Below are 15,593 nucleotides of genomic sequence, written 5' to 3'. Positions count from 1 at the left end.
TTCCGGATCCGGAAGTCGGATCCGCATGAAATTCAGGAATTACGTATGGGATTACAATACCTTTCATTCGAACCTAAGTTTGTGAAAATCGGTCGCGCCATCTATGAGAAAAGTTAGAACACATATTTTCTTTTTTTTTTTTTTGCACATTTTACCCCATAACTCCCGAACCGGAAATCGGATCCAAATAATATTCAGGAATTTTTTATGGGACCTCAAGACCTTTCATTTGAATCTAAGTTTGTGAAAATCGGTTCAGCCATCTCTGAGAAAAGTTAGTGCAAAAAAACGTTACATACACACATACGCACATACACACACAGACATTTTGCGTACTCGACGAACTGAGTCGAATGATATATGACACTCGGCCCTCCGGGCCTCGCTTCAAAAGTCGATTTTCACAGTGATTGCATAACCTTTCTATATGAGAAAGGCAAAAAGGTGATTGCAATAAAACTAGTTCCATTTATTGGTCAGGCACGGAACTTTTCAGACTAACATATGTGTTAATAAGGAATTACAAGCGAAACGATTATTCATTCGATAATCCTATGTTAAATTCATCATACGTCATGGATGTATAAATGGTTTACTTTGAAAAACCTCGTAATGACAACATATTAATTAAGCTCATAAACTACCGTGTTATATTCCCATTCGAATAGTGCTTTAGTAAAAAAAATAATCGAACCACGGCAGAGTATATTATCATGCCGAGGGGATATGAATTTTAAATCTGGGCCCTGAAACTAAATGTTAGATCTGAACTCCGAATCTGAATTTTGCAACTGACTTCTGAATCCGTTCCATATCTCGAATTTTGTTCTTGAATTCAGTTTCAGTTCCTGAATCGTGGTCCAGAATGTTGATTCTGGAGTAGATAGATGTATGAAAAAAATTAACATTTAAACGACTCATTTTGTGTGCCGAATGGGACTGCGTAATTTCGGTTGTGATGACTTTGATGATGAGTTGTTCGATTGCAATCGACGAACATTTGAGTCCTGGATATTAAATTGTTGAGTAAATATCCGACACAATTTGCGCTACCCGTTCAGTGGTCAGTTTACACAGATTGATGACTCTACAGTTATGAAATAAAAAAAACAACTAATATTGCAAATGGATTAGGGAGTGCACCTATGTTCTAAATCATAAAACCATTGTCGCAAGCTGTGAACTACAATCCAACATTCATATTTTTCATATTGAATACATTTGTTTGCTAGAAAATGGCACACCGTAAATGTGTAGTAAAAGCAACAATTTATTCATTGGTTTTTATCATAACCGTCCCGATTATACTTTGGCAAATTTGGTTCGCAGAACTGGTGTTGGATACCTCAAGGTGCTAATCAATCTGTCCAACGAAAGAAGCTTAAAAAAATTTCGGCACATATTGGTAAAACGAACATCGATCTCCGGAACGGAATTTACTTTTGGAGCACGTTTGTTTTAGAAAGCGCTGTGGCTGTGGTTTTATGTTTTCAAAACAAAAAAAAAGTATTCAACTGTTGTGTTTGATAAGAGAAAATTCTTTCAAAATTTAGCTTTTTTTGTTTGTAAGAAAAGTAAAATATTGTTACTATATTCCATGAAGCATGAATCAGAATAATCTGGCTCACGGAACACGTTAAGATAAGAAGAATGATTAACCTCGTGTAGACAAATCCTTCATGTCGATATTGTTTTCGATTCAATTGTATTTCATAATAATGTTGCCGTCCAAGAGACCTAGCTTAGCTCTAACTGTCCTCAATATCTTTCAATTTTCTCATTGTAACAATACTTTCCAACATTTTGTTTTTTTTTTTTTGGTTTGTACAATAAGCATACACTTATTTCAACTCGATTTCTCCACGTTTCACCTTCAAATTGAACTGCTTTAAGCATTGAGTACTGAGTTTGAGAACATTGTACACGGCAGATTTAGCCATATTTAACTAACTTTTTAATATGGCTATCAGAACGGATCATTATGAGCACTGAAAAGAATAAAAAAGCGGAGCGGTTAGATATAAAGTGAATCAAATTTTGGATACGGGGGATACGAACCACATAAAATAACGCGTTACGTTGGAAATCCGCGTAAAAAACGCAAAACTAAAGACAATTTTTTATGCCAAATGTCTTCGAAATGCATGAAACGTCCAGAGCTTATGTAATCTTAAGAAAAAATTGTCACAGAGTTGACTTAAAAACAAAATCTGTATAACACCAGATCTCGAAAATTCGCGTAAAAATCGTGTAACTTCGGAAATCCGCGTAAAAAAGCCACATAAAAAACCGCGTAAATAAAGACCGTAGGAGACAAAAAGTTTTTTTTTTTCAATTAGATAATTAATCGATCCAATTAACTCATTTTTATTCTCAATATTTTCATTTTCTACTAAACATTTGACGTAAATTTGATTAGTTAAAGTTCCAACTGAAACAAAACTTTGTTGCTTATAAAAACAGTGACACCGGATCTTTTTTTGCTAGCTTTTGGGTGATGAAGACGAGAGACCGTTTTTTTTTCGCTAAACCGTTTGCCTCAGGTGGAAATTATCCTAGGTACTCCAATGATAAATAAAGTCAATTAAACACAGGAATATGTTTATACCAATAAATCGGTCTAGAGATATTTTTATATAAAAAGACTTATTTGTTGAATTGTGCCGTTTTTCATTAAATCCTTGTAACTTGTAACTGTCAACTGCACAGAAATGGTTGTCTAGAAGAAGTTGTAGGATATTATATGAAAATCTTAGAGAAGAAACTCACTGAAAAAAAAGAATGGGTTTTCAAGGTTTTCAAGGATTAGTAAAATAATCGAAAAATGTTTTATTAAATAAAACGCATGTTATGTTATATTTACAATCAATTTTATTCTGAACTAGTAATGAAAACCAATATTTTACGTCAGTTTGATTAGTACCTATTGAAAAATTGAGAAGCTACGATTAAAACAGTTTTAAGGAATTTGCAAAGCTCCAAGTTTTTTTTAATAAAAATGTTGGTTAACTAATTTAAATTTAAAAAAATCGCGGAAAAAAATTAAGATGCATGTTTTATCAATCGATTTTTTCTGATTCTTGAAATAACTCCTAAGTGTTTTTATTTCATAGTACAACTTCTTTTTGGACACCATTGTTTGTTCAAACAACGACTTTTAAATTACAAAAACGTGACATCCAAATCGGAGTATGTAAAGTCTGATGTTTGTTATCCATTTCTGGAATCACTCAGAAATAACTGAATAGTTGCTTCTAAACATAAAGGAATTCGATCCAAAAAGAAAAATTAATCCCATTTCATTCCACTAAAGCTATGCGTATTTAGAATCCGGAACAATAAAATAATCTGTATTTTGGTAACGAATTGACGTTCAAATAAGATTAATACATCAAAACAAGGATACCTTAAGGTGAAAATATCAATACAAATCATTTTTAATAAAAATTCGGCAATTTCCTTGACACATCTAAGTAGCTTAAGAAAAGTGGAAAAACGGCTCGAGACGCGACTTAGATGTGTTAGTACATCACTATTATGCCACCTAACAGTTCAATACAAACTGTTAAGCAACGAAACGTAGCTCAGCTTAGTTGAGAAATATGGATTTATTTTAATTTACGGTCAATTGGTTTTAAACTGAAGTGGTTCTAAACTAACTGCTAATTGATTGCAACTAATATCAGCGGTTCAAATTGAACAGCTTAGCGGTTCAAATTGAACTGCCGAGTTTAGCACTAAGCAGTTCAATTTGAACTGCTCTGCACTGATGAGTCAAAGACGAAACGTAAAAATAATGAAAACGGTTATGTGCCCTAGCACAAAATTTGGCTAACCCCTAAATGACCATACCTGCATCGGCCAGAAAAGTCGAAAACACGTTTTCGTTCGGCACGTCAGAAAAGATATTGCACTTCGTTGCAAAACAAAAAGTGTTCTGTAAGTAGCAGAAACTTTACGTCTGCTTAGCGGTTCAAATTGAACTGCCGAGTTTAGCACTAAGCAGTTCAATTTGAACTGCTCTGCACTGATGAGTCAAAGACGAAACGTAAAAATAATGAACTAATATCAAGTTTAATGTAAATTTTACATTGTAATACAATGGAAAGATGTGGGTAATGGATTACTGTATTCGTTACCAATTTCTATTGACAAATGACAATACGCTTTCCGGAAAAAAAACTACCAATCGCTTATCAGTTTGCCTAATAACCTGTGTTCGTCTGATAAGCATAGAACGTGGCAGCTTGTGCAGGTATTATTGCTCTGTATGTGTTCTATACGTTCAGTGGTGTTATTACCACAGGCTGACTCATACTGTTGTTTGTTTACCATGATAGTATTTTTTTTAAATAAGCCATCGAATCTTAGTTCGAGCAGCATCATAAGACCCAGAGACTAACTAATACCTGCTCCATAACTGAAATATCGAAAATATGCAGCAACATGTTTTTTTGCATTCTTTTAGTCAATGATGAAAATAATTACAAACAAGAGCAGTTGCCAGGTTAGCGTAATATCCCGTTTTCTCATGTAAGCTGGAAAGATTGCCTTCGACCTTGCTAAACAGGGTCAAGATCACATCGCAGTGCCCAGCTGGTGGTACCCTTTCAAAAACTATCAACAGCCACTAACTACTGAGGTAAAAATAAGAGCAAGCCATGATAGAGTGACACACATATTTTACCACATACAATTAGCTTATTACGAACTACCAGACGACGGTAGCAAAGTGGCTTGTGGTAGTTTCTGTAACAACAAACTGAAACGCAGCAAGACGCTCTCTTTTCTGTTTCATCGTGTGCTTTTCTATCCACTTAGAGATGATGTGAGTGGTAAATTCCGCAAGGCTCCACCATTATGCACAGTATGTTTTTCCCAATCTCTCAAGGCAATTTTGAATATTGCTATACTCGGATCTAACAGTTTACCTTCTAGAGCGTGACAAATGAATGATTTAAACGAAAGTGTTTTCCTCATCTGACGATTTAATATTCTGGAAGTAAAACTACAGGTGAATCCTTGCGTGTTATTGATTTTAATGTTTTCTGCTCGAGCACTACACCGTCGTGAATTTGGTCAAAATTGGATCCAAGTGGGCGGCAGACATTTTTATCTGTCCGCAGGGGGATTCAGAAACAACTCTCGCCTTGAGTGTAAAAATTTACTGATTCTAGAAAAAATAGTACATACAAATTCACATGGATCCTGCTGATTTCACTACTTGCAACCCTTAATTTCTAGCCTTTTTTCACTTCCGTATGTTGATGTATTTTTTTCACCAGTAACTATTCTACCTCACGGACAAAATATTACCCAGCTGTTAGTTGAAAAATAGCAAATTTCACTTTTCTCAGTTGCTAATTCGTCAGCACATTTTCCACCAGCAAAAATCTTCACTTGAACTATTCTTTTACACTATTTGCAACGCACCAGTTTAGAGAAAATTATAAGGTATTGTGCAAAACGAGAAAATGTTACCGTCAATCCGGACAAAGAATAAGCAGCGATGACGACGTCCCGTACTCGAATGCTGATGCTGTTTTCCACTGAAGAACGGTTTCTCCTCTTCGTATTGCGCAAAGGAATGAAAGAGACGGATAGAATTGGCAACGAAAAGACACAAAGGAAAAACTACGATGACGTTTGCGATAGTATATTGAACGCACTCATTTTGAATTTTTTCTACACGGTAATTGAAAAGTACTCAGGCTGTAAATCATCACCAATTATTTTCATTCAAGCGAATCAAAATAATATGATCGGAATTTGTTAATTGCCCGCGTAAACGTACACCATAAACTAACTATACTAGATGTCGTTAAACGTTCAAGAATACGGTATGAATTTCACATGGATTAGTAAATTGACTGATGACTGTCCAATATTGTACGAATGCCCATTTCAGCATAGCGTTTTGGCTACCTGGGCAGCCATGGACACCAGACGGCTACCAAAAGTGATACAGTGACGGTTGTCAAATTCAATTTGACTAAACAAAATCTCCTGTATTTAAGTTAGCCGAGCGTTTTCATTTTCTCACCTTCACTGAAAATGTCAAAGATTTCGATGTGGAAAAATCCTGGTGGATACGGTTGTATCGTTTGAGTTGTATATCTGGCAGTGGTGAGGCAGTCGGTCACCAGAATGTCTGCCAGCTATATTTTTTCAGCTGGCAGCATTTAGTCAGCCATCTGGCAGCCATGCGTATGCGGGTTTTCACGTCACTGTTAACACACTTCCTGTGACGAATCATAATAAGAAGCGAATACTCCGAGGACTAAGCAAAGTTTAATTTTCTTATTATATTTGGTTACATTTTCTTTAACACTCTCTTGTCAAGCTTAAATAGAGCAGCAGTATATAGTAATTATGTTGAACACCTTCAGGAAGGAGGAAAAATTCGAAAATAGCGACTGAAATTATCAGACAAAAAATCGTCGATAAGAAAACTCACTCTAGAAAAGTTCAGTACTGATTTTATGCAAGCCCGATTCTCACTGAAACTGATTTCACATGAAAAAAAATCAGTTGCGAAAGGTTCACTAACGAACATTCTGCCAAAGATAAACTCAAGATTACAATGTCCCATACGATTCAATGAAAAATGTTGAGTCAGTAATCGTGAACCAGGTAATAATGTAATTTTATTGACCCTTCGTTAATAAGCGTCGACTAGTTCCGACAAAATACCATGGAAACGATTCAAGTTAGGAAAGAATCAAACATATTTTTACATTCAGCAGATAATGATTTCTTGCCACCACTGACTTTAATGCTTCATGGTATGAGGCAATAACAAACTAAATAAATTCTAGGCAATGGTTCTAAGTAGTTTTTACTTTCTTATTACAAGAAACACTGGGTATGAGGCAAAATTGTTCAATATCGTTCATACTGTAATTTGATATTTTCCAAACATAAACAATCATTGTCATAGCTACGACACATCTAGCGATCAGACGCTTGTCATCGAGGGGTCCTATTCAAATGATACATAAGAAATCGCAGACTACTCCATCTTGAGTTTATCTTTGAATCTGCTCTATGATATTCAAGTAAAAAGTTCGCACATCGAATATATCTGATATAATTCTCGAATAGAAGATTATAGGAAAATGAAGTTTTAGTGCCTTTCTAACTTAACCTTTTGCAGAATGCATTATGAATAAATTCACCGACGAAAAAAACTGAACCCTTCTGAAACTATTCAGTGCGCGTAGGGTGGTTGATAAGTGGATCATTAGTGGTGATGTATTCGAAATTTACTCAGTAATAAAACAGCAAGAGTTATGATTAATAATAGTTCTAATGATAGTAAAAACATTATTAAACAACCAATCACAAAACACGTTATACTGATGATTAAAAACACCCAATTTGAATGTCGTGGTTAGGGTAACAGAAAGCGCAAGTTATCGCTTCGCCTATTCAAACGCATCAGTCGTAGGCGCAGTGTTTGGTTGATTCAGATATGCTGACAGTGCTGCGTTTCTGTTACTACTATGAGTCTAATTCATGCTAAGTAGCGTTTTATAATAATGAATTACAATTTAAATAGTGCTGTGTAATCAGCCAGCAAGAATTTAAACAGCCGTTTGTCGCTATAATCAGTATTTAGAATGTGCAAAAACTATATTGTTGTTCATATTGACGTGCACCGAAAACATTTTCATTATTTCTCAGGTGCAATGCAGTTGCTATTTGATTCAGTAGAGATTTTATGTTATGAACATATAATTAAATCTCGCACGAATCACTTCGGTGTCGAACTGAAGCGCAAAGGAAATGCAGCATCGAAATATCATCGGAGACTCTTTTCCTCTCTCGATTATTTCTTTAGCGATAATTTTGTGGGTGAAAATTCGTCATTAAGTTTCGCTGACACAAAAAATCACCTGTGAACTTCGAGGTTTGGAGTTTTGTGGATGCTTCGTTCATGAATGAGAATCTCGGAAATGATTTTTTCAGTCAGTTTAGTCATTTTTTCAGAAAATCTCGAACTGATTTTTTCATAAGTGAGACTGAAATGAACTTTTTCTGATTATGATTTTCCCAATACTACCTGCATTTTGTCCTTAATGAATCATATTATACAGTAACCATATACTATATTATCATCTGAATACAAACTTTGTAGTTGAGAAAAAACGTGTCTATCGTTGAAAGAACAACATACCATAACATATGCGGTTAGCACAACACAAGATTCTTATACCATTTGAACTCTACCTGTTAGCATTCTCACTTATGTGTGTTAATATATTGAACAATATATCTCGGTCGATTTTTTAAATAGCCGTATGATCAAGTCACAGTATCTATTTGTTTACGTTCCCTTTCGTTTATTGTGACGTGAATATAAAGGTTTTTTTTTTGTATTTTTCAATTCTGTTTGAAAGTCGAAGATTTGGACTTTCAAACAGAATTGAAACACGACAGACGACCGATAAACGACACCAAACCAATATTACAACAATATTGGTGTCATTCTAAAAATTGGAATAATACACAAAAAGTTGCATAATTTCATATCAGAATCATAAACAGTATTTAGTTAAGGTGATGTAATATAATCAATACTTTGTTTCGAAGTAATAACGTTTGGGATATCTGAATTATTTCTTGAAAACAGAAAACTATTGCATTTGATGTTCAGTATGTCTAAATTTCTTTCACATCAATTGATAATAACATCGCCATTGTTACAATTCGTTTTTTGTTTTGTTGAACGAGGAGAAACTTTCACTTGCTTTTACGGCCTTTTGGAAAGTCACCCGAGATTTGTCAGTGTCAAGTAATTTTTTGATTCATGGGGATTTATCAGAGTGTAGCATTGAACTAACTCATCGCAGACTTGCAGTTCAAAATTATTGTCATATCTCAAAACAAACATTGTATTCTGCGTATTTTCTCGTTTCTTATCAAAAAATTTTTTTTCATATTACTCATCTTTTTTAGGTGCAGTACCAATTAAAATAAAGTGAGATACAATTGAAAATTAATGGCTCTTATCAATATTGATGGTGATCCATGGTGAGTACGATTAAAACTAATTGAATAAAGTGCATTGTCTCATTGACCGATTAATTTAATTTGACACCTCCCTTTTTTAACAAAACAAGGCTCACTGATTTAGATGCCTGCGAAAGACTAAGCAATGAAATTCAATCCCAGCTGGTATCTCGCAATCGCGAAAACAGTTTATCCCGGGAATACTCGTCCATCTCTGGTCAAATTAGGGTACGATTGAAGCAGTTTGGTTCAGAACTGGAACAGCTGAATAAAAAACTAAACTACATTTCTGGTTCGCTCACGTCTGCCGAAGCGGAACGCAGACAGCGGCAGGTTGAAGCACTACAGTCAAAATTGGTTCAGTTGCAGCGACAGTTTAGCAATGTTGAAGCCTCGGCAGAGCGAGCAAGTTTGTTCGCATCAGACAACAACCGGTTGTTCGATGACGATGACGACGATCCGGCGTTAATTAAACCAGAAGCAAGTTACAGCGTGACGGATTTACGGGCTCAGCAAACGAGAATACTGGAAGATCAGAACGAAGGATTGGAAGCATTATCAAGAGTTATTTCCAGACAGAAAGTTCTAGCCACTCAAATTGGAAGCGAAGTTGATCGTCACAATGGTTGGTTTTAAGATTTCCTTTTATGACTTTTCTCATGTTACTATTTAACTACCTTTTAGAAATCCTGGACAATTTGGCCGACACGATGGAAACAACGGATGCTCGGTTGGACCGTGAGACGCGCCAGATCGGCGTTGTGACTGTGCAAGATTCTACTTGGGGCTACTGGACAGTAATCGGAATTTTAGCAGCGGCAATAATTATTGTAGCCATTCTTTAGTTGATGGTGCTCGGGTTCCTGGTCGATAGTACTATTCGAACTGGAACGGGTGTCTACGTATAAGGAAATGAATATATTTCAACTGGAAAGAAACTAACCCTCGTATAGTATGCGGATATTTTTCAGTTTTATTTATCATTGATAATATTGTATAATAAATGTTGTAATAAAAAATACGCATATCTGCAATAACATTTATCAATGGACCTAGTAAAATGGCCAGAACGACGTTGTAGGATAAGATGAAACCAACATAATAAAATTTTAAATGTGTATACTTATGGAGAGCCTTCCTCTGACTCGATAATTCCAAAAATATTGCATATTACCAAATAAATTACTGAAAAAACAATACATTCAAGTTTTGCACAAACCGAATTTCTTATATTGTCACTTCTGAAGTGTGTTTGAAAATTTACAAAGCTTTCGAAGAATATGTTTTCATATGAACCTAAAATGGTAACTCAACTAGGTGTGGTTTATTGGATAGTTTTATTTTGCACAGTAACAATGATCGATATACATAGCCGCTACCGGGATTAGATCCCCGTTTAGTTCAAGTTACTTAGATATGGAACTCTGCTCAAGTTTCCGACGGCACCGACAGCCAACTTACCGGAAGCAACTTTCCGAGCAACCTGTGGAATGTATCATAAGTATGTGGGTAGTTCAATTTAAAGAAAACGCGCTCTTTCTTACCGCTTGGACATCGCCGGTTGAAACTCCATTGATAGCAGCTGCCAATTCGGATTTGCCATATACTTGTCCCAGCAATGCAGCCTGTTCACCAAGATCAAACGACAACGTGGACTGATCTTCTAGATAGCTCAAAACCCATGCCAGTACTCCAGCTTTACCGCGAGCAACATCAGCATCGCTCACATTGAGAGACTTGAGTCCTTTGACTCCAGCTTCGACCGCTTTTCCAACATCCTTCGTGTTGCCAGCAACGACAAATCCAAACAGACCATTGTCGGTGTATGAAGAGCAAAGGGCACTTGTTGCCACATCATTTCCAATTAGTTTGGTGAGAGCACCATTGTTACCGCCTCGCTTTGTAACTGGACCTGCTCCAGCGGCATACTGAAGAACTATGTAGGCCAGACATTCCTTCAAGTTGCTCCATCCGACGGCTTGTGTTGCAACAGCTACTGCAGCACGGTTTCCTCCGCGTTCATGGCGAATCTCGCTGCTGTTGAACTCGGATTTGCCTTCAGCCGATGCTGCCGATTCCAAGCCCAAACTCTGGGCGAATCCCACTAGCAATTGATGGTCGACACCAAGCGCCGATACAGCCGCACGGTTGGCCGTACAATTGGCAGCAACATAATGTAGCATCGTCTCAGATGAATGTTTCCCTGCTTGGTACTTCGGACAGAACACCGAATTACCCAGCCCGGTGTGGAAAGCCGCCTTGTGTAAGGCTTCGACAGCCTGGACTTGAACTGGAATACGCGCAATGTCCGCCTTGATCAGTGGAGTAATGTCAGCCAATTCCCAAGGCTTGAATACATGACCAGTAGCAGCAGCTTCGAGATATTTCAGACCGGTCTCCAAATGATCTTTAGTGACAGCCACCGTGTAAGTAATCAATTCACGGTCACCAGTCGTCGTTAGTGACCCACCGACCTGTTGTAAATTGCGCGTAATGCCAAACCCAGTAGCGGTCTTAGTGGAGAGTCCCGCCGTAGCACGAAGTACATGCGAAGCTCCCAAATTTTCGGCGGACTCGTTGCGAGATCCGGCTCTGAAGATAAACCAATATGTTAGCAGAATTTATTTACCTTCTCCAGATGTAATCTTTTACCGATAGACAATGGAAACACGAGCTACGGCTGCATTTGGCTCGGCTGAAGCTACTACCAGTTTGTTCGGCAGGGTGGTGGTTTGAGCTTCGTTGGAACCACGACTGGCGGCTGCTGCCTGTGCCTGAGCGGCATAACCGCGAGCCTAAAATTTCATAACATATTTCAATTTGAGGCAAATAATTAAATCTTCCAACCCCTACTATACAAGTATATTTACGTAACAGTTTGAAGTTTTTTTCTTATGAAGGGGTGAAAATTTTCTTGTCAAAGGGATACTTACCGCAGCTGCACGAAGCAACGGAGTTTTCGATACAACAGATGCCATTAGATGGGAGTTATGAAAATGCTACTCGATGCGTCTGAAGTTTCGAAAACGGAAATTCTGAAAATCGATTAGAATATATTCGGAAACTATCAATCGCAGTCACACAAAACTTACGCGACACTCGCGCTGGTGACGGAACGACGAAATCTGACAGAATCACTTGAATAATACACTGAAAGAAACTGATCGCTATATCATGCCAACTATTTAAAACCAAACTCGAAATGCTCCAGCTCGGTGGCAACAATAGCGGCCCTTACACGAGTCATTAAAAATGTCATTAGTAAAAAATAATATCATTTTAATGAACGTGTAATGGTGCAGTAATGACGAGATTTCTAACAAATTTGAAATACATCATTACTTAGTCATCATTTAAAATGACATTTTTAATGCTCGTGTAAGGGCCGCTAATAAGGCGCTCCAGCTAGTGCTATCGTAACCAACATCTCAGTCCTTCGGGGCCATCAAAGCTAGCAAGTCAGTGAGAGCAAAGTAAACAAAATGAAGTAAAATACAACACTTCATTGATTGTGAAAGTCCGTATTACAATTTGGCAGCGCACGTTTCATAACGATATCACATTTATAATCAAACATAAAAAAAAATCAACTTTCACAGCTAAATATCACAGATATTTAGCAACAACGAACTTATATACTTCTTCGTTGTTTTCGTCTTTGCGGAAGAGATGATGGTCACGAAAACATGGCGGCCTAGCAGGGACTTGAAATGCTCATCAATCTACACGATTGAATTTATTCATGATATCGGATGAATTATTAAAACTCACTCTAAATTTTGTCTGAACTCATGCAAAATTGCGGTCTGTGCGGGTTTATCCCGGGTTGACGGTTCAATACATAGGACGCTGGTCTTACAAGCCAGTTGTCGTATATATGTTCGAGCCCCGACCTGGAAGGATTCTTAGTGTCAGTAGGATCCATACCCAAATAACAATTCGAATGCCTTATGGTTTTGATTATAATTTATAGGAGTTTCATAATTGATTGTTTAATCACTACTTGTTTTATAACAACTATAATAAAAGTCGCTTTTGACAAGTAATATCATAGTTTTTAAAGCTTCTATAAAACCTTTTACCTAGACTAACAACTGGATTAAAAATAAATCAATTTTTACTAGAATAAAACCATGCAAACGCTCTTAATATTGCTTTAAAAATTTTTCTTTAAAACATTATTGCCAGTAAAATTCTTTCATAAATCTAGATTTGTGTGTGTGCGTGTTCATTGAATGACAGTTTCACTCATAGCAAATTTGAGGGTTCTAAAGTACATTAATGACACTCCTGTTGTGGGCTATTTGATTTATTGCTTCTTAGATTAAGTGTAATTTGCATTAAAGAAAATTTCATGGCTGCCATTATGATGTTCTTTGCCGTAGCCTTTATTGACATCAAATAAACTTCGAAATGCAAAAACGAGGAAGTATGATGGACTTTTATGATTCATTTTCAAAACGTATGCACAAGTTTTATCGCCACGAAATAGTTTTATACAAAAAGACGATAAATCAAAGAAAATAATTTTCATAAATCATGGAGACTTTCGCAAAAACCGTATTTATTTCAAGGCGATTAGGTATAATTCTTATTTTTATCCATACATTCACGATAAAAATAAAAGCGCATGAAGTTTTTACGTTCGGTAAAAGCCTCAAACTTGTAAATAAAATCCAATAAATTGTTACTGATTGCATACAAAGCAGATATGACACACATATAATCAAGAAAAGTGAAAAAGATTCATAGTGGAATTTATTCCATCCAAATAAATTTAATGTTGATCGTAAATCTGGTTTCAAAATTTTCTTGAATTTGAAGTTTTAACGCAGCTTTATGATGATTCTTCACTTTGCTTAATAAACCTTATGAAGAATGGTCCACTTGGCAGGAACATGCTCTTATAGAGGTTTTCAGTAGGTTTTCGTGGAGTTTAAAGTTTTAATGCAAGATTTATTATGTAGCATTGAAGATAGCTACAAGTATTTATTAATATTAAAAATGTTACTTGGGTAGTACTAGCCATGCAATGATTCTGTACACTAAGAATCGGCTGCGAAGTCTGTTGAAACAGAAAGGCCAAATTCTACAAAAGGTAATACCAGGACTTTGCTTTTTGCGGGTTTAGCAAGATTAGAAAAAATTGCAGAGATTAAAAAAGTTGAAAAGGAATTGAAAATGTTTAGAAGGGATAGTGCGGGCACAAACAAATTTCCAGACATGACAGTCACGATCTTTTTTGGCGCACATCTACGGTCCTCCGTGAAACTGGCACCAATGGTGATAAATTGCTTGCACTGCTGAGTTCCCATCATCGCATTCATAATGCAAATGTCAAACCGTGAGAACCCTTTCGATTCGGTAGATCATTCGTATATATTGAAATTTTATGGCACACTTTGATTGAAATGATAACAATGCAATTAATCTAGCGCTCCACCAAGCGGTGAGTGCGGTCATTTCAGAAGATACCGGGAACGAACCACATTTATTAAAAATATTTATAAGCACATACATATCTTTATTATTTATCTTTGGTGCGGGTTTAGTAAGTTTAGAAAAGTTTAATGAGAATCAAAAGAGGACCGTGTAGGATTAGGTGAGAAATTTTCAAATTAGATTAGCGTATTTTTCTAGTTTAGTTCAGGGTTTAAAATGGCAAATCCTTGGATATAGTGACTGGTCCTCATCAAGTTTTATCTAGGATAGCCGCCCGAATAAAAAATATTGTAGAAAAACAATACGATTTGCTGTTACAAAATCTTCCACAATTTTACTTTGACCATTGAAAAATATTTTAATGTATTGTTATACACTATTCATTTAATTTTGAACATGCTTTTTACAATAGAATGTATAGGTTGTTAAGTAACCTAACAATTCAAATCATAAAATTTTCTCATGCATGTTTTCTTGGAAAACAATAAAATGTACAGTTTACATATTGTTTGAAACACCACGTGTACAATAAATTCAATTGTAGAATCGTGGAGACAATATATTGAATCGTTGGAAATGAAAAAAATCTTGTCAAGATACAATGAAATGTATTGTAACCCATAGATCTAATTGTGAATCAATTGTTTATGCTGTAAAATCAATGGTTTACTTTTTTACGGGCGGTCCTCATCAAGTTTTATTTAGAAAACTCCCTACTGGCGATGATGATATTTGCAATTTGAAAGCAACGAGAACAGACATCCAATGAAGATCTCAATGAATGTGAGAAATTTAACGGTTGTATTGCAAAATGAGCGCCCGGGTTGGCGGTTTAATGCATAGGGCGTCGGTCTTACAAGCCAGTTGTCCTATGTTCGAGCCTCGATCTGAGAAGATTCTTAGTGTCAGTACGATTATTAATTTATAAACAAATTTTCAGACCAGCCATGCCAGCGACTGCTGGGCTGCTCGAAGCGCCCCTATTGGCGAAGTAGCAACTTGGTGAACACTTTGCCAAATAACCGTTAAATTTGAAATCACCACTTAGATTTCTGTTCTCTGTGGTATTAGTTAGTAAGTTAGTATAATAGTTCCTTTTCCCCATTACACAATACAAAAAGGTTTACAATTTTTCC

At 36.2% G+C, this 15,593-nt stretch overlaps 3 protein-coding genes across 17 annotated transcripts in view; 1 reads left to right on the top strand and 2 right to left on the bottom strand.

The window, feature by feature from the left end:
- Window positions 1-5,577, bottom strand: part of LOC131439205 (transmembrane protein 184B) — a 66,682-nt gene extending 61,105 nt beyond the window's left edge. For 5 of the 13 annotated variants that reach the window (XR_009231081.1, XM_058609947.1, XM_058609949.1 and 2 more), the window contains exon 1: window positions 5,317-5,536. The gene's annotated coding sequence lies outside the window, so the exon portion shown is untranslated. Of the gene's footprint in view, window positions 1-4,931; window positions 5,097-5,193 lie in introns of those variants that run through there. The other 8 variants (XM_058609946.1, XM_058609950.1, XM_058609952.1 and 5 more) reach the window with 5 other exon arrangements.
- A 3,310-nt stretch (window positions 5,578-8,887) lies between these two features.
- LOC131435907 (syntaxin-8) lies at window positions 8,888-10,212 on the top strand. Its single transcript, XM_058604177.1, has 4 exons — window positions 8,888-8,906; window positions 8,962-9,036; window positions 9,126-9,640; window positions 9,700-10,212. The coding sequence occupies exons 2-4, from the start codon at window positions 9,005-9,007 to the stop codon at window positions 9,858-9,860; spliced, it is 708 nt and encodes a 235-aa protein (XP_058460160.1). The 5' UTR covers window positions 8,888-8,906; window positions 8,962-9,004; the 3' UTR covers window positions 9,861-10,212.
- Window positions 10,213-10,333: 121 nt separating this feature from the next.
- Window positions 10,334-12,172, bottom strand: LOC131435905 (cytochrome b-c1 complex subunit 2, mitochondrial). Of its 3 annotated transcripts, none has more exons than XM_058604175.1 (5): window positions 12,108-12,172; window positions 11,949-12,050; window positions 11,668-11,810; window positions 10,560-11,607; window positions 10,334-10,498 (listed from the first exon to the last, which is right to left on the bottom strand). In XM_058604175.1, the coding sequence occupies exons 2-5, from the start codon at window positions 11,991-11,993 to the stop codon at window positions 10,412-10,414; spliced, it is 1,323 nt and encodes a 440-aa protein (XP_058460158.1). In that variant the 5' UTR covers window positions 11,994-12,050; window positions 12,108-12,172; the 3' UTR covers window positions 10,334-10,411. The 3 variants fall into 3 exon arrangements, with proteins under 3 accessions (XP_058460158.1, XP_058460159.1, XP_058460157.1); XM_058604176.1 differs by having other exon boundaries at window positions 11,949-12,027; window positions 12,108-12,165; XM_058604174.1 differs by lacking the exon at window positions 12,108-12,172 and having other exon boundaries at window positions 11,949-12,101.
- Between the last annotated feature and the right edge of the window lie 3,421 nt (window positions 12,173-15,593).

Source organism: Malaya genurostris, chromosome 3, assembly GCF_030247185.1.
Source record: "Malaya genurostris strain Urasoe2022 chromosome 3, Malgen_1.1, whole genome shotgun sequence".
Taxonomy (NCBI): domain Eukaryota; kingdom Metazoa; phylum Arthropoda; class Insecta; order Diptera; family Culicidae; genus Malaya; species Malaya genurostris.
Note: the sequence above shows the minus strand (reverse complement) of the source record. Positions and strands in the feature narration are given on the sequence as shown.

Coding starts and splice junctions, on each gene's coding strand:
- LOC131435905 (XM_058604175.1), bottom strand. CDS start 11,993: ATGGCATCTGTTGTATCGAAAACTCCGTTGCTTCGTGCAGCTGCG. Junction 11,811..11,948: donor CGTTGCTTCGTGCAGCTGCG/GTAAGTATCCCT, acceptor ATGAAATTTTAG/GCTCGCGGTTATGCCGCTCA. Junction 11,608..11,667: donor CGTGTTTCCATTGTCTATCG/GTAAAAGATTAC, acceptor GTTTATCTTCAG/AGCCGGATCTCGCAACGAGT.
- LOC131435907 (XM_058604177.1), top strand. CDS start 9,005: ATGGCTCTTATCAATATTGATGGTGATCCATG. Junction 9,037..9,125: donor AATATTGATGGTGATCCATG/GTGAGTACGATT, acceptor TAACAAAACAAG/GCTCACTGATTTAGATGCCT. Junction 9,641..9,699: donor CGAAGTTGATCGTCACAATG/GTTGGTTTTAAG, acceptor ACTACCTTTTAG/AAATCCTGGACAATTTGGCC.